This window comes from Pseudorasbora parva, chromosome 23 (genome assembly GCF_024679245.1).
Source record: "Pseudorasbora parva isolate DD20220531a chromosome 23, ASM2467924v1, whole genome shotgun sequence".
NCBI lineage: Eukaryota > Metazoa > Chordata > Actinopteri > Cypriniformes > Gobionidae > Pseudorasbora > Pseudorasbora parva.
The window spans coordinates 12,142,067-12,160,760 of NC_090194.1; the positions used below are offsets into that span (position 1 = coordinate 12,142,067).

General features: G+C 36.4%; 1 protein-coding gene across 2 annotated transcripts in view; it reads right to left on the reverse strand.

The window, feature by feature from the left end:
- Positions 1-6,342: 6,342 nt before the first annotated feature.
- lrrtm4l1 (leucine rich repeat transmembrane neuronal 4 like 1) overlaps positions 6,343-18,694 on the reverse strand; it is a 49,476-nt gene continuing 37,124 nt past the window's right edge. For both annotated transcript variants that reach the window (XR_010901280.1, XM_067433687.1), the window contains exon 3: positions 6,343-6,905. Coding sequence is in view for 1 of the 2 variants with exons in the window: in XM_067433687.1 (XP_067289788.1) it covers positions 6,840-6,905 (66 nt within the window). In the remaining variant the exon portion in view is untranslated. The remainder of the gene's footprint in view (positions 6,906-18,694) is intronic.

An 18,694-nucleotide genomic window follows, 5' to 3' on the forward strand; every position in this document is an offset into this window, starting at 1 on the left:
TACAAAAAGCCCAAATTGAGATATAAACTCGTAACTGTGAGGAAAAGTCTTGAAAAAAACTTGTGATTTTATATCTTGCAATAACTTTTTTTTCTTTCTCAGAATTGAGATTTGAGTCTCTCAATTACTGAAACTTGCAATGGTGATGCATTTTTTTCAGGATTCTTTGATTCTTTGCATCATGTACAACTTGTCACTGGCTTTGGCAGCTCGCTTGCATCGGTTTGCAGTTTGAAGGTGTCTGAGCCAAAGAAATGCGCCAACTTCAGATTAGATTATGTATCCATGCTAAGGTAAAATACGCCCCTGAGAAATGCATCAATTAATGTCATCTGTGCCCTTCTCTTGTGATATGACACCATATGGCGGTCTGTAATATTCAGAATAACAGACTTACTAATGTCTGGGGGGTCGAACTCAACTGTACACACTTGAGATCAAGAGCCATCACACTTCCTGACATGCCAAAAATGAGTCAATCACACACAGTGCAGTATGATACTTGGTAGCACAAGTATTAGGTTTAATTTATCAATAGTTAACATAAGCATACAATACTTCTACAGCAAGTTTATTTCAAGATTTACTAATTAACATTAAAAATGAATAACATTAATGACCTAGGGCACAGATTACATTATTTTATGCATTCCTCAAAAACTCTGGACCTTATTGAAAAGTGTTACCAAAGTTTTCTGTTGCAACAAGAGACACTTTTTTTGTTGATCTCAGTTAAACAAAACATATTAAAATATTAAGTACTATGAACCTCATTTTGTTAAGTCATGAGCGTTGTGTCAGGAGGGAATGTATCCATTGAATAATTAAAATATGCTCAGTGAAATTAGGGGCAAAGACATTACACTTAATAAATGCTTTAAGCTCTGTTTAGTAATATTGGGGGGAAACCACTTGAGTGTGAATAAATTAACTTTTATTGTTCGGTGTAATATCATTAAAACAGCTGAGATATTAAAGAGTTCTATTTTTTTTCTACATTAATACAGCAACTTAATCTGCAGGCTTGCGGATAAAACATTAATTAAGATGTTGGTCTTTTTCAACCATACTTTGTACTTCTGTGTGGGTGAACTGGATGGCTGGGTGAACTGGGCAGTCTATGTCATCGCCTAACTTTTAATTAGCTGTGAGATGTGTTCGGGAAAGACAATTTATGGCTGGGTGTTGCATCGTGTTCATGCTCCCCGGAGGATGTGCAACTATGTGTTGGCTAAAGATCAAGAATGGGTCAGTTTTCTTCCTCTTGAGATATATTCCCATGAGGGAATGCTTGATGCTTTTCCAGCAGTCTGCATGTAATATCATGTGTCAATCATCCGTGATGCAATCATGCTTTTCAACTGATACCCTGAAACCTCATCTAGAGTTTTTTTTTTAACCCTGACATGATCATGTCTGTCGATTCATACATAAATGGATTGAATAATTTTTTTACTCCTTTGTAAGCATGAATATCCTTGCATTATACAGTATGTTTTATTTAGTCATGAAACTCTAGATGGCATAGACTGACTGGTCCTTTACATGCAATCTGCAAGCAATCTCGCCATTACCACATGGCACAAGCTGATTGGCCTCTGCTGAACCTGTAGCCAATGAGATTGCTTGCTCAGCATTTAAATAGTCTGGTTCAGTGTTTCGCTGCAGGCTAGTCCTTTCAGAGTTCTTCTGAAACCCTCCACCTCCATCGGCTCCACCTGCCTAGATCTGCTATGGGATTTTTGTACAATATTGACAAAAGTTTTGGGATATTTGCCTTTACATGCATATGAACTTTAATGACATCCCATTCTTAATCCGCAATCACTGTATGTGATTGTTTAATATGGAGTTGGCCCACCCTATCAGCTATAACAGCTTCAACTCTTCTGGGAAGGCTTTCGCAAGGTTTAGGAGTGTGTTTATGGGAATTTTTGACTATTCTTCTAGGAGCACATTTGTGAAGTCAGGGACTGATGTTGGACAAAAAGGCCTGGCTCGCAGTCTTCGCTCTAATTCATCCCAAAAGTGTTCGGATTGGATTAAGGTCAGGAATCAAGTTCCTCCACACCAAACTCGCTCATCCACACATAAAGAGTTCCTTTCACTGGAACTAAGGGGTCTAGCCCAACCCCTGAAAAAATAACCCCACACTATAATCCTCCCTCTACCAAACTTTACACGTGTCACAATGCAGTCAGGCATGTACCATTTTAGTTTTATTAACTTCTTACTTTTAATTAAAAAAATTAAAAGGACTGGGATTACTATTTCCTGGGCATGATTTGCCTGAAACTCAAAAGGAAGAGTAAATGCTGAAATTAAGTGTTATATAATGTTTAATGGATTAATGTTAAATGGGAGATTTAATAGTGTTATGCTATTTAGCTAGTTAAAGCTAGCCAAATTTCCAGTACTACAAATATTCAAGTTGATATTACATGATAATTTTAAGTTAAATGTATGAATGAGCTTACTTAGATATTTCAAGTTAAAAGCAATTAAAATGTATGAGTACAAAATAAAAATCTGCAAGCTCTGTTTACTTAAGCTTTACATTTCTTAACTAATATGATTACCTCACATTTTTTGAGTTTTGCGAACTTATTCGGTTTTGTGAGATGCAGGGCAGAGGAATGGGGGAAAATGCTAGGTCCAGAGACGCGTTTTAACTTGAGTTCTGCGTTTTTATGCTGTCACATGCAAGACAAAGCAAAAGGGGTGAGTGTTTAACATATTTACATAGAAAAACAATGAAAAACCAGTTCAGTGCAAAAACACTTTCTGCGTGAACGTCCCCAGAGGTGTCTGTCTAGTACATGTCTAGCCCACATTGAAAAAATATGTAAAATGTTCTTTTGAACGGCTAATTACACAGTAAGTCATTTTACAAAAAAGTTCCATCAGTCTACTTTACATCAGTCAGTACAAGGAGTGATAACTTGCAATAAAAATGTCAACATTATTTATCAGAGCAGGTATTATTTGCATTATATATATATATATATATATATATATATATATATATATATATATATATATATATATATATATATATATATATATATATATATATATGTGATTTAACTTCAAGAAATACATCAGCAAAAAAAAAAAAAAATGGATAAACTATTGGTTTATCTTAAAAGCATATATAAACTAAATCACATACTTGCACAAATTAAACATTTAAAATTTATTAGTCAAAGTGCTTGTTAGACATTTAACATGTATGCACTTTAACTCATATGGGCTATTTCACAAAACCGATTTTTGGTCGTTTGTGCCTGTGCACTCTTGGGATATCATGATTGAGGTTAATAGAGCACACAACATCCAATATCTGGATGCATTCGGTCCTCTGAACACAGCACTCTTCCAGTAGGAGGCCGTTGACTGGGCAACATGTCAAGACTCCTTTCTGAACAAGAAGGGATGGGGGCTGATGAATAATTAATGGAGAGAGTTTGGTCAAACACAGTGCTGTGTCTGTTTAGCTGTCGCTTCGGCAGGCAAGAGAGAGAAGGGGAGAGATACAACACTGTAGGAAAACACCGTAGCTGATATACCATCTGGGCCTCATATCAGACAGCTTGACGTGTTCCTGGAGGACTTGATGTGGGACAAACTCTTCATGTTAGTCCCCTCTTGAGAATTGGCACATTAGTAATAATTATGACATGCCGGGATGAATTTTGAACTTCCAGAGCTTTCTTTGCTTGGAGAGGACAGAGCTGGCACAAATCGAGAGGCTCTCCTTCAGGGTTATGAGGCCGATATTGATCTGACAGCATTCAAAGATGCGATATATGGGAGGACATTTCCTTGGCTTGAGCATGTGCGTGCAGCCAAGTAGCTTGAACTTTCTTTTACTAACTTGTCCCCACAATGACAGAGATTTTAATGGCTGAAGGTCGGAGTACTGTTGGCTGCTAGTAGATGATGCCGCTGGCAGTGTGTAATTGGCCATAGCTTTTGAAAATCGAATCACAAATGAGAAAAAAATGCCCAAGTCGTCGCCTAAGTTGCCAGAAATTGCCAACACTTACTGAAAATGAATGACTTCTGGTGATTTTGTCCCTGCAAATTATGGTCAGTGCAAACAGCCCATTTAGTCACACAAACTTAATAGCAACTGCCAAAGTTTGAGGTGCAAATAGCCATATAAGCTAAAAAATAAAAACCTTCTGATTAACATAAAGTTTGGAATAGTTGCGATTTTTTTCTATGTTTATAAAAGTCTCTTTTCAGCAAGGCTGCATTAAAAAAAAACTGTAAAAACAACAATATTGTAAAAATTATACAATTTAAAATAGCTGTTTTCTATTTGAATATATTTTAAAATGCAATGCAGTCCTGCACTGTAAAAAGAAAAGAAGAAAAAAAGGACATTTTTAAGTAGAGTCAACTTGGATGTTTAAGTCATTTCAACTTAAATTAAGTTAAACTGACTTTAAAAAATAAGTTGTTATTGTATAACTTTAAAAAAGTTGAAAATTGCTTAACTTATCTAATGAGTTAAAACAATGTAAAAACATATGCTGTGATAACTTATGAATCATATATTTTTACAGTGTATGATGCAAAGCTGAATATTCAGCATCATTACTCCATTACTTCACATGTTAATATCCTTCTAAGCCGATTTTCTTCTCAATTATTATTGGTGCTTATTATCATCAAAGTTGAAAAGATAAATATTTGTGCTGCCTAATATTTTGGTGGAAACTGATACATTTTGAAATGTAAATCTTTTGTAACATTATAAATTTACTGTCAATTTAATGCATCCTTGTTAAATAAAATATTTTTTTTTAAAACTTGTTTTTTATTTAAATTACATTTTTGGTGCTAAAAAATTCAGCTTTGAAAATAGAAAACAGCTATTTTAAAGGTCCCATTTTTCGCGTGTTTTCGAAGCTTTGATTATGTTTACAGTGTGCATTATAACATGAGTTCATGTTTCGCGTGTAAAAAAAACAGTATTTTTCACACAATTTACTTATCTGTACAGCGCTGTTTCCTCTGTCCTAAAAACGGCCTGATGATTTCCTTGTTCTATGAAGTCCTTCAGAAACACGTAACGAGTTCTGATTGGGCCAGCGCTTCCCGTGTTGTGATTGGACAGCAGCTTAGCGCACTTTGCCCGGAAAGGTCCCGCCTCTTACCATAACGGGGAGATGCAAGCGCTGAATGCGCGCTCTTCTCCACGTGGGAGAGCAACAAGACCACGCCCCCTATTTTGCGTGTTCTTGTGGGCGGAGGGTTAGTCAACAAACGGTTCTAGTGACGTCATTACATCCCTGCACTTCCTGCTGTAGTCCAAACCGGCCGTTCGCTGTAGGCTTTGAAAGGGAACTTCTGTAAAATAAAATACCTCGCTTGGCATTGGCATTATAATTTTACAGGTATTATTTATGCTCTAACAGCAACATTACACACTAACTAAAGTTTGAAAGATGGAATCGCGAAGAACGGGACCTTTAAATTGTAGTACTATTTCACAATATTAGTTTTTTGCCTATTGTATTCAAATTTGATCAAATGAATGCTGCCTTGATGACCCAAAACATCTGAATTATAACTAATTACAGTTGTTTAATGTACAAATGAGCTTCTTGGAATGCTCAACAAGTGAAAAATTATTTGCTGAGCCTACCCTATCCTATTCGATTCTTTTTTCTTTTTTTTTTCTCCAGGAAAATCCATATTGCTAAATAAAGTATAAATAATAAATTCATAAAAATGGAATAAGTTGATCGATACTAATTTCCATTTGACAAATGTATATTTCCAAGCATTGATTTTGACAACATTCTCATTATAAAACAGAACTTGGTGGTGTACAATTCATACAGTTTGTTACAAAAATGTAATAGTTAAATTAAAGTGTGGGGGAGCATAAAAGTAAATTACATTTTCGAATGGCAACGTTTCAAGATTGAGGGGCAGGTGGAACCTGAACAAATCAATACCCACTACGCTCACACACACACACACACACATGCTCTCTCTGACCCTTCTCCAACACATACTGTTTTAAAGGTGTATCAGTTCTGCACCAAATGACACACTTCTCCTTTAAAAAAAACGCTTATCTATATTCAGATCTTGACATTTGCTTACACACTCTCCTTTTACATGAGACATATGTACACTCAAACACAAGTCAGTGTTGTCAGTCAGTGAGATAGGGCTCATGTTTAAATGATTTGGTAAAACAGTATGAAGTCTATTACTGTCATGAAGGGCATGTCAATTTGAGAATCTCCTCAAATAAAACTGCACAAAGAGATTAGCAAAAACTCAAAGCATAACGAATCCAGTATTAGGCAGCAAATATAAAGGTTTAAAGTCAAGTCATTTTATTTAGTTATTCTGATACACAAATTTTCCAAGGATTTACATTAAATAACAAAGGAAACGTTAAGTCCTAAATTTAAGGGTATATTAACAAAGTTTATAGTTTTTGTATAGGTCCATCGTTTGTATAGATTCATCAAAGGCTGGATAGCTTTCATTGGTATGTTCCATTACTCTTTATTGAGCACTATAACCCTGCTCTGCATGGCCCACCGGAGGCTTCACCCATCTGACGCATGTATCCAAGTGCATTAAAGAACAAAGAGAGGCATCCAAATGTGTTTTAGTAAAATATACATCTGAGGCATCTGTTCCGACTGTCTCTCAGATGTCCGTTTGCAATATCCAGCACGATCCGTTAAAGAAGCGCTGACAGCATGAGTGGTATCATGAGAACAAAGCTTGATGCGATTGATGAAATGCAGGTAGGCACAAATCCTCCGCCGGTGGATTATTTTGTGGAACAAAACATTCCTTTAGTGTATGGTGGGTATGTCGCCAATCCAAGCTCCGGGTAACGGTCTGGGACACGTGTATTCATTCTGCAGGGAGCAAAAAAGACGGAAGATGATTACTACGGTACAAAAACAGGAGATTCAACTCAGAACTGATACAGGAGTCAATGACATGACAGTGCTTTCATTTATTCAAAAATGTTATATTTCATAAATGCAAATCATGCATACATCATCTTGAATATTAATTAAAAAAACTGGAGCAGGATGTCAAAAAAAAGGGGTTTAATAATACAATGAAGACAAACTATCTTAAATTACTGAAATGAAAACCTTATTAAGTAGTAGTTTGAAAATCTTTTATTATTTTTAGGTGGGGAAATACCCTCATGACTGTGTGTCAAGGTCAGTTCAGGCTTTAAAGGGATAGGTCACCCAAAAATGAAAATGTGATGTTTATCTGCTTACCCCCAGAGCATCCAAGATGTAGGTGTGTTTGTTTCTTCAGTAGAACACAAATGAAGAACTTCAAGGTTGTTTTTTTATTTTATTTTTTACTCCAACAGTTGCTTGTATAATGTATGTCAATGGGGTGTATTTCTGAGAGCCATTATGAGAGTAAAAAACACATAGACATACGAATATATATATATATATATATATATATATATATATATATATATATATATATATATATATATATATATATCGCGTCTGGTTTTTGATCTTACTTTACGGAACTAATGCGTTGGGAATACTAGATGAGATTCGTCTGCTATGAGGTAAAAAAAAACCCACAAATATTGTTCGGTTTCTCGCAGAAACCAATCGTTTAATGTCTTAAGATATCAATGTGTCGCCACGAGCCACAGGGTTTAATATGGATTTGTATGTCTATGTGTTTTTTACTCTTATAGTGGCTCTCATAGAAATACACCCCATTGAGATTCATTATACGAGCAACGGTTGGAGTTAAAAATATTCATTTGTGTTACACTGAAGAAACAAACACACCTACATCTTGGATGCCCTGGGTGTAAGCTGATAAACATTACATTTTCATGTCTGGGTGAACTATCCCTTTAAAATGGTGCGACAAAAAAATAAAAATAAAAAAATAAAAAAATATATATATATAAAATACTTGCAGTTTTACAAATATTCCACCTTGACAAATATATTTAAAAAATGTCAAATGAAAACTTTTTTTTTTATTCATGGTTACACAATATTTATTTTTTTATTTGCTTTTGTACTGGTAATTAATAAACTAGAAAACTTTTCTTGAAAAGCTATTTAAAAAAATGTAAACCATATAAAGCAAAGATTTTAGAAAGCTATAGGTTTTCAATGCAGTGTATGTATTTGTAATTGACCCATAGACCTAAACATTAATGAAATATAAATGTCATGTCAGGATAATAAACCAGACACATTAGTTCAGCCGCATGCAATTTTGCCATAAAATGGAACGCTCATGCATGGCCAAGAAATTAAAAAAGACTGGATGATTTGGCAGCTATCAGTAAAGAAAGTCAGAAATCGAAATATGGCAGCACGTTGTATGCTATCATTGTTAAGATGTTAATTACAGTTGAGACGACTGAATTTACTCAGCTCAAGTGACCTTGCTGTCATGAGCACTCCGTCTTAAATGGATTAAATAAACCGCTGTGAATACTAATTAGCAATATGTATTGAGCACAATCACCATTATCTCAATTATCCTCAAGTTCAACTAAGGTTCTTTCAGAAACCATGGGAATAGCAGCTATATACTGCTCAGTGAGTCAACCTGGAGACAAAGATTCAAGTAATTACTTGATAAAACGAGGACAAAAGAGGTGGCCCCTTTTCTAACACATGAGAATAAGAATCTTCACCGTCACATGGATGAAATCTTTCTTGCGTCGTCTAAATGGAAATACAGTGAATGGGTTATTTGTTGTGTCTCTAACATGTCAGGGTGACTGTAAACTCTTGAAGCAGATTTCAACGGCTGCCTCTGGTTCAATCAGGGTATCTTCCGTCCATTTCAAATCAGTTTCAAAATAAAAAACAGCTTGTTTTTCTTTCAGAAAAATGAAAAAAGAGATTTCGGGTTGATTTTCAGTTTTTCGTTCAGAGGTAGAAAATGAATAAACAGTTTGACTATTCGATTTCTACACGTGGGTAGTAATTATACGCCCCTTTCTGCTGATTGGTAACCTAAAGATCAGTCCAGGGTTGTGTCGAGCCATTCGTTATTCCGGTTGCTTGACGAGAAAAAATTGACATGTTGTTGCAATAAACGCATAAAAAATCCGTACTTTTATTCTGCTGTGCGGAACTGAGGAAGAACTGATGACGGAATAGTTTGATCTTTGGCTTACCAATCAGCAGAAAGGGGCGTATAATTACCGCCCATGTTTAGAAATCGAATATTCAAACTGTTTATTAATTTTTCTGCCTCTGAACAAAAAAATCAGGTCAATCTCTTTTTTTTTTTTAAATGGAAAAACGATATGTTTTTTCGTTTTCTGTTTTTTAATTTAAAATGGATTTGAAATGGACGGAAATTACCCTGATTTGGTCCACATCTGTTTTTATTGTGTGGAAACGTGCAGTTTGGACATTCTGCCAAATATCTCCCTTTGTGTGGCATAAGAAAAAGAAAGGTTTTGAATGGCATGATGGTGAGCAAATGATGATAGCAATTTCATTTTTATCCCTTTTAAGAGGAAACAGACTCTCAAAAAAATGTCAATGAAATATCTTTGAATAGAGATATGGGAAGTTTCAAGCAGGGATAATGTGCAAACTAGAGGCTCTTCAAGAGGATGCTCTCGGAAAGCCTGCAATTTGCAAAAGTAAGGGAATCGGAATTTAAGTTATAAAGCCATGTTTTGCATTTAACAGCAAAGATGGCAACTTTTTTTCCACTATTGCGAGACTACGTTGGAGCAGCCTGAGGGCGAGCTTTGATTTTCTTGTAGTCAAACTGGCTGACACAAGCTGTACCCCTGTCTTACAACTGAAATGAACTTCTAGTGAGACAAAGTATTTTCAGCGAGTTCTTTCACCGAGATAGGACAGCATATGCGGGGCTCAATGGTATGAACATTTGCCATTGAAAATTGCTTGGGTGTGTGTGTGGGAAATTATTTGGCAGCAATTTCATTGATTGAAATAATACAGGCATCATCAAAAAAAGCTCCCTAATTTATCCTTCTTTATATGCAAATTGTGCTTCAACAGTGCATTCTGCTTAATTAGAAACAGAATCCATATGCACGCCCCGGTGTGAAATTAAGGTATACTGCGTGAATATTAATTGCGTTGTGCAGATGTTGCTGGGTAACCTTCTGAGAGTGTCCAGTAACTCTCTTTAAATATTCATAGGACATGCCGTCACATATGTGTTATTTCGAGTTTTATCACCAGTTTGGGAAGGTTTTTTTTAAAAAAAGTATTTCACTACAGATTACAAAATACATGTTTTAAATAGTCATGGCCCAGTGTTGTGATTGGTCTACCACATATAGTGCATATTTTAAAAACACATGACCATTATCATATCTGAATTCCAGGTCCATCTGGAGGCTTCAATAGTACACACTGTAAAGACAGTAATGAGAACGTCGATTTCACACCGATCCTAGCGCGATGATGAAACATTTGAAGAACTAATTATTCAACCCGAACCTTGAACAGGACATTTCTCAATTTATAGTACATTATGAGATGTTTCAACAGTAATTCCTCACCATCAGCATTAACGTGTGTGTGTGTGTGTGTGTGTGTGTGTGTGTGTGTGTGTGTGTGTGTGTGTGTGTGTGTGTGTGTGTGTGTGTGTGTGTGTGTGTGTGTGTGCGCTATTGATACAGTTCCTGCATGTGCGTTAGCCGAGCACTAACGTGAATGATGGATGTAACATTAACGTTTGCGAAAAAAATCTTGCTCCATCCGTTATCTTTACTCACAGTAGTTCGAATGACAGACAATCTGCATTAATAGACACAGTTTTAGGTAATACTGTAGCCCACAGCTGATCAGTGGCCAACAAATTATGCTAATATATGGTCTTGATGTCACAACAAAATGGCTTGCGATTCATTTGAAAAACGATTCATTTAATTGACTCAGAGTCGACTCTTACTTTTGAGATGCACTTTCAGATTTAAAACTTAGCGGGATGTTTTCATTCACTTAGAACTGTTACACAGTACATGAAAGGTATTTAAAAAAATCATAATAGGGGCACTTTAACATGAAAAATTAAAACAGTCGTGGCTCATGCAGGTAACAACAAACAGTTCAGATTCAAGGGTGTCATTTTTTTATTGTGGCAATTTGTATAAATTCAGTCATTTATCTTGTGGAGTGTATGTAAACATCTATTATGTGAAATAATAGTCAGGACAGTACGAAATAAAAGAGCCCGATCTCACGAAAATGCGTATAAATAGTACGAGTGTGCAATCTCGTGGAACGTATACGCCAAACTGAGTTTTGGCGTGCATATGGTACGCGTTTTTTCTCGTGCATATGATAGGCACTTTATGGTGTATTATTCTATCTATCTATCTATCTATCTATCTATCTATCTATCTATCTATCTATCTATCTATCTATCTATCTATCTATCTATCTATCTATCTATCTATCTATCTATCTATCTATCTATCTATCTATCTATCTATCTATCTATCTATCTATCTATCTATCTATCTATCTATCTAGTCTAAACTAAACAAAAAATATCAGAACAGAGCCCTGCTATGTATGCAATGAAGGATAATAGAAAAAAGAACAAAATAACACTTTAAGTCACTCAAAAGAAATGCTTGGAGCAGATGAACACTCTAGAACGCTGAAAAACAGATATAGCATAATAGATGATGTTTATTTCTTTGTGTTCTATAGCCGAGTTCAAAACCCTGACACAGCATCACGCAGCATTCGATTAGCAACCTTTGAATTTGACCTTTACCTTCAAATTGTTTAGCATAAAGTACAACATAAATGACAGATTTTTTATTGACTGTGTACAGAACAGAGGATCTGAGGAATAACTGTCGACAGGCCAATGAATTATTTAAAAAAATAAAAGTCTGCTTGATCAGTGTCTTTGTGGGTTTTGGTTGAATGTCACTGTCGTCATGAACTCTTCCCCTACCAGTTTGTCAAAAAAAATGTATATATATATATATATATATATATTTGCAAGCCAGAGCCAGAATTTTTTTTTCATGGCGCCCAAAAAAATGTTGTATGAATATGCACACAGTCAAAATATCACAAGAAAGAACAGAACCTCTGCCTAAAAAAACTATTCTAGCTTGATTCATTTATTTGTTTTAATATATCTACACTTGAATTCAGATGTTTAATTTAAACAATACATTCAAACAAAAAGCTAAGAAAGTCCCATTTTTGACAAAGACTTCATCTGAATCGAGTTCAAAACAATGATCAAAACATACATCAAGTACATCAACAGAAACTTCACAGTCCTACGCTGCAACATTTATTGGTTCATATTTGATTTGGTAACAGTTTTGATTTATATTCTGTAAAATGTTTGATGGTCACTTTAGCTGCAGCAATCTTCTATCTAGTACTATCTGGTTTCAAACATGGCTTTCTGCAGGTCGAAAAGTGGGCTGAAAGTCTGTATAATTTGTTGTAGGGTATAGGGTTATGAATTGATATTAGATGTAGCATTGTGTACCTTTCACTTCTCTGACCTACATTTCTCTAACTAATCACGTCTCTCTGGTTTGCGCAGATCTCGTTTTTGGATCTGTAGATGCTGTAGTGCCAGAAGGCAGAATTTCAATTGCAACATGTTCCTGGATCAAAATCTTTGTTATTCAAATCAATCAATCAGTCAGATTTGAGGGACAAGTTTACAGTTTAGGCTGCTTCTGCATCGGTGTTATTCATAATTTTCCTGATTTATGGTTAGGACATTTTCAGACAGGAATGTTGTTCCAGGATCAATAAAATATATTGACAGGAGCGTGTCTAACTCAGGACGTGACTGGTTGGATAGTAACTTTGCAAGACAGCAGGTCTCCAGGAGCAGGGCTGAAGACCTCTGAATATACCATAAATTGGACAAACTTCAGTGTGAAATATTCAATTGTTCAGTTAATCCTAGAAATAATCATCAGATGCATCGATTATTGAAATAATCATTGCTTACAGCCATCTTGTTATAACAAGAGCAGCATTATAGCATGTGATTTAAAACATATTTCACAGTTATGACAGTAGTGACAGATACAATGATAGTCAAAATGACAGTCCTGTGATTGCTGACAAGAGCCTCAAATCAAAATTGCAGCTGGAATATAAAAAATGTTATTTTTAACTTTTCAAACAGAGTAGGCTACTGAAGATAAGCACGGCTGTAAATTCCAACAAAGAGGTACGCAGAAACCCCGAGTGGCGAATCTATCTTAATTAATTAGTGTGCTAATAAGTTTAGCCTGGCTGAACTCTCAGCAACTTCAATTATCACAGGGTATAGCACAATATGCGGTTTAGAGCCAAGTTAAATAGTGATCACTTATACTTACACTTTATAGGCCAAGGTGATTACCTAAACTGCATTTTGTCTTTATTTAGGAAAGTAAAATGAACCTCACTCCCTCGTGAGCTGAGCTGTAATTAGATCATATTTGTGAGGTTTAATTAGGAGCAGAAATATGTAGTAATTAGCTTGTATTTTGTCTGGAGTGAAGCGTTAAGTGAGACATACAGTATGTCAGGCTCATCCTGTCAGTAAAGCCATGCTGTTTCTCGGCTGGTATCCGGCCCAAGGCTCCAATTATCCCATTGTGTCTTGCAAACAACGGGAGGTCAGCTGCTGTGCACAGGGTCTCCTGCTTTAGTTTTCACATATAGCGAACATGAAAGAGTGAGAAAATGAGAGAAGTTTCGAACAGAAGGAAAAAAGGTTGCTTTTGAAAAATGCTCCAAACTTCCATTGAGTTTTGCTCTTGTTGAACTGCTTTGAACAGTGTCTTTCATGATGCAGGAATGTGTCGATTGTTTTTTTTTATTTATTAGATAGATAGATAGATAGATAGATAGATAGATAGATAGATAGATAGATAGATAGATAGATAGATAGATAGATAGATAGATAGATAGATAGATAGATAGATAGATAGATAGATAGATAGATAGATAGATAGCATATAATATAGCAATATAATTCAATAATTTAATTTATCTGCATTTATAAAACCAGTGTTATTTTAGTTTTATTTATATACTATTTCATATTTTGAGTTAGCTTCTGGTTTTTGATTTTCTTTTTATTTTAGTTTTCGTTGTTTAGTTATGTGCTTTTATATTTTGAAATCTTTAATAAATATTTATTTCAGTTTTGGTTTAGGTTTAACCTGATAACCGTCACGAGGACGAGGACGCACTGAAGGTCTCTTTGTTTAAATTAGCTCAAAATTACTATCAGATGTAAGTAATTACCTTGACAAACTATACATCATTAAAAAGATCTAAGACTAAAGTTTAATTTTTTTACCTCTGTTTTATTCTCAAAGTCTTATAGTGACCGTAATGTGTTAATATGTTCCAGGAGTTATGAATATGATCTTGGGCGTCGCTACCTTTTGATTGTAATATGCGCGTCATTTGCTCCCATTCATAAAAAAATCCTCCTTGGTCGTCATGAAGACACTCGACAAAACAACTTCCCTCAGGGCTTTTACTTCAAAAGTGTGCAGATGTGGAGAAATATTGATAGATTCTCACACGTTTGAGTCAAATTTCTATACAGAGAAGTATTATTTATTCAATCTTTATCCAAAATCCGCGGATGAATGATTATGAGAGCAGTAGGCTGTGATATGCTGTGTTTTCAATTCATTCTGGCAGCCGGAGGGCGCTGGAAAGCTGTACTACTGAAAATTCACCCCATGGGGAACACATGAAGAACAGACACACCATGTGACATTCAGGAAGTATCTGACATATGGACATATCCACACAGCTCCCTGGGATCGTCAGATCGCTATTTTATGTTTTTAATCAAATATTTATATTTCATTTGAACTTTATTTAAATGACAAAAATTGCTGTTAGCTTACAGCACGGGATCATGAAATGAAGTTTTAAATCGATTCATTTGAACTGATTCATGGAAATGAATCAAACTCACCAAATGTTGACACAATTTTGGCGTTTAAAGCTGCACTTTGACACTGTCCCAAATGGCACCCTAAACCCTCACAGTCTTCATCTGAGTCCACACCAAGCCTGCAGTCTCCCTCTCATTTACTGAAGCTTTCGCGCCTCGATCGCCCCCCGGTGACCGGTCCCAGTATAGCCGCCCCTCTGTGTTTTCTAATGGACGCGAGGCAAACTATATAATAATATTACACTTCAAAAATGTTTCCCCAAAGTTAGTTTATGTCACTGAAGGCAGTTATCATCACGATGATTTCATTTCAGGTGTTCGTTTTAAAAATAAGTTTAGTTTGAGTTAGTTATTTGATGCTATAAAAACGGGGGTGTGACGTCATGATTGACAGCTGAGACTGACGGCTTCTCTGAGTGAAGTTGACACTGAGGCACTAACGGACTTTTTTCGAAATTTTTGGGAGCAGATTAGAGCTTTAGCTTTAATTTCTACTTTTCCATAACTGTTTATTTCACACCAACATAAGTAATTGTTCTGCATCTGCGAGAGTGTGGGCGGGCTTTTGATATCGCGGCTGTACTTCCTGCTCTACTTCCTGCGCGCTACTGCGCAACTCCGGTCCCGAAATCGCTACTGCGCAGACTCGGTCCCAAGATGTCAGCGCCGTGCAAGGCTGCCTGAAAGCTTCAAATATGGCAAGCGGAAACGGATGATGTCGAGTCGTCCATATTTTTTTACGGTCTATGGTCCACACTTTCACGACGTAATGCCGCTTTGACTGCCGGGTAGAAGTCCTCTGTGTAGCTTGCAAACTTGCAGGCTCAGCTGAAGTGCGTATCGAGGGCGCATAGCAGCCGCAAAGTGAATTCACGAGTGAGTCACGAGCACCCTTCTTTAAGATAAAATAACTAATGGGACAGCCTACGGTCTTGTGGACTTGACGGACACGCGCACGCAATGGCCATTGCAAGTCCACAAGACCGAAAGTGCACATGAAGTGTGCCATTTGGGACAGGGCCTATGTAATTTTTCCTTCCGATGGAGGCCGCCTATTCAAAACAAAGGTGTAGTTTGATGACGTTAAGTTCGAGCTATTAACATTACTGTAGTGTGAAGCAGAGCAGGGCCGAGTGTTGTGGAGCTGAGCAAGGCCGCTGGAGCGATTGAAGCACAAATACACGGCTCGCAAACAACGGGATTTTTATTATGACGGGACAGTCGCCGACACCATTGGTGTTTCCGGTCATGAGTATGAGGTAACACAGCTCTGTCTATCATATTAGATACATTTAAGTGTGTTTAAAATCATGTTATGACGTTACTCTGTGTGTTCGCTCAGCGGCTGCTGTGACACTTGTTCACACTGCGAGTAAAGCGCTTCTGCCAAATAAAACCGTAAACCGAGGGTAACTCAGATATGACGCAATTGACAGCAACTCCCTCAGACGTCCTGGTTCCTTGGTTAAAAACATAGACAGTAAAAGAAATTGACAGAGGGATCCCATAGACTTCAACTGCGAAAAATGAATTAGAAGCACTCACTTCCTGATGGCTGAGCGAACTGCGCAGGCTCAGACTGAGCTTGATGACGTAGATGTGACGTGACCAACCTGTCTGACAGCTGTAGGTCTTCTAGTAGTTGTGGAAAGTGAAATCTGAATCACGTTGTTTAAATGTTTTGTCCCGCTGCTTTTGGCTCACTATGGGCTTCTCCCTTGACTTTATTTCCACGACTTTCCATGTCCCCCCGACCGCCTCATAGACAGTAAAAGATTGCTTCTGAGCGTCTCCTCCTGTCGGTAATTTCTCTACTTTGCGACTATTTTTACAAAACCAGCTTCTACAGGGCGATAGTGTAAGATCCAAGGTAATGGAGTCTTTTATGCATTGTCGTGTTTCTTTATAAATAAACAATGGACAAATGGAGTCTTTAAACGTCTCAGATGTAAAGTTATTCACTGTCAAAGTCACTCAAAAATGAATGGGAGTCAATGGGATGCTAACAGCAGGTGATGGCTTGGTTAGCAATGGCATGGGTGGTACGCTTTCCGAGTGCTAGATTACCCCCTTGGTTAAAAAAAGCTATTTTCTCACAATTTACAAATAGTTAGAAACATTTGGGATATTGTAAGAACTCGGCTGAACAAAATATATAATACTGAGCTATAGTGGTCATGGATGGATGGATATTTTACTGCAAAAATATTATATAGCGCACCCTTATATCAGGAAGAATCATGAAACTAATCTAATGAAACTCTCTTTAGGAGACGTAATGGCTGAATAAAAACTGAATTAACATCATAATACTCCTGTTGCTTAATGTATGTTAAAAAAAAATGACTGTGAATATATCATCAGCAGATCACTTAGTCCTAGTATGTCTTAAAAGAGAAAGTGTTCGCTCTGTGCCGATACCCTTGAACTCTTTCACTGTCTATGACAAATCACATCACGCATGCAGGGCATTTCCACCCTCAACTCTCTCTGATCCAAGGACAGCGTGGTCTGTTTGAAACCCTGGGGCTGGGTTTATTTATTTTTTGCATTATTGAGCTCATTACTTCTGAGCCACATCTGAGCGCCCGGACACATTATTCACCCCAAGAAAGACTCGTTTCCTAATCTTGAGAAATGCAATATTGACATTCAGTAGAGTGGGTTATTATGATAGCAACTGTACATATTTTATTCCACTAATAGTGATGCTAACGTCGCATGATTTCCATCAAATGCAATTTCTTGGTCAATTACACTTTAGAAAGATCTTATTTTATAGAGACACAGGATTTGACCCATCCTTCAAGTTTATATAGGCTAGAGTGTTCACTCCTATCCTGCACATATTGTTGCCATAACTGTATTTTGGTGTTTTTAGTGTTTACTAAAACAATCTCTGAGCAATCAGTAACTATATGAGAAATGTATTTTTTAGCTCATATACTTTGATCTAGAATGATTTAGGATTTAATCAAGGACAATACTGTATAAAAGTGCATTAAAGGCATAAAATAAGAAAGACTTTTCAAATGTTGACCATTCAGTCAAACATGAAACGCAGCCAAAAATCCAATTAAACTACATCACAGTACAATGACTCACACAAAAAATACACATATCTATAGTAATGAACCCTAAAAGATGAATGTCACCGAGCCACGGAAAGACTGCGGATTATTTCCCATTAGTCATTTCAACTGTGTTCAAATCATATTCAGTGCGAGAAGAGCCGGAAACAATAAATACTAATAAATAAATAAACAATAAAATAACCTATTTCATAAAAGTACCACTGTCCCTTGTGGCACAATATGAAAAAGAGGCAGAGAGAGGGAATGTGGATTGTTTCATTTCAGTGGACTGCAGCCGCCATATGTGAAACAAGCCTTTGTGTGCCCGCAGGCAAAAAAAAAAAAAAAATCTCTTTAACCATGTTTTCTGTGCACTGCTTATCAACCTTCAATAATTCAAAGATTTGCAAAAGGAGTTGCTGAAAGATACCTCTAAAAATATGACCAATAACAAAAAAACAAAAAAAAACAATGGATCTATTAAATTACACTTGAAATTATGTTTTGTTGCTACTTAGTTAAATATAATAGCATTTCGCTGTCATCTTTTAGTCAAAATCTTCTCTGAACAAAAAAGCTATGTAGATAAAATAATAAAATGAGGAATATGGACTATAGCATGGATTTTCAGTCTCTTAGATGCCACCCCC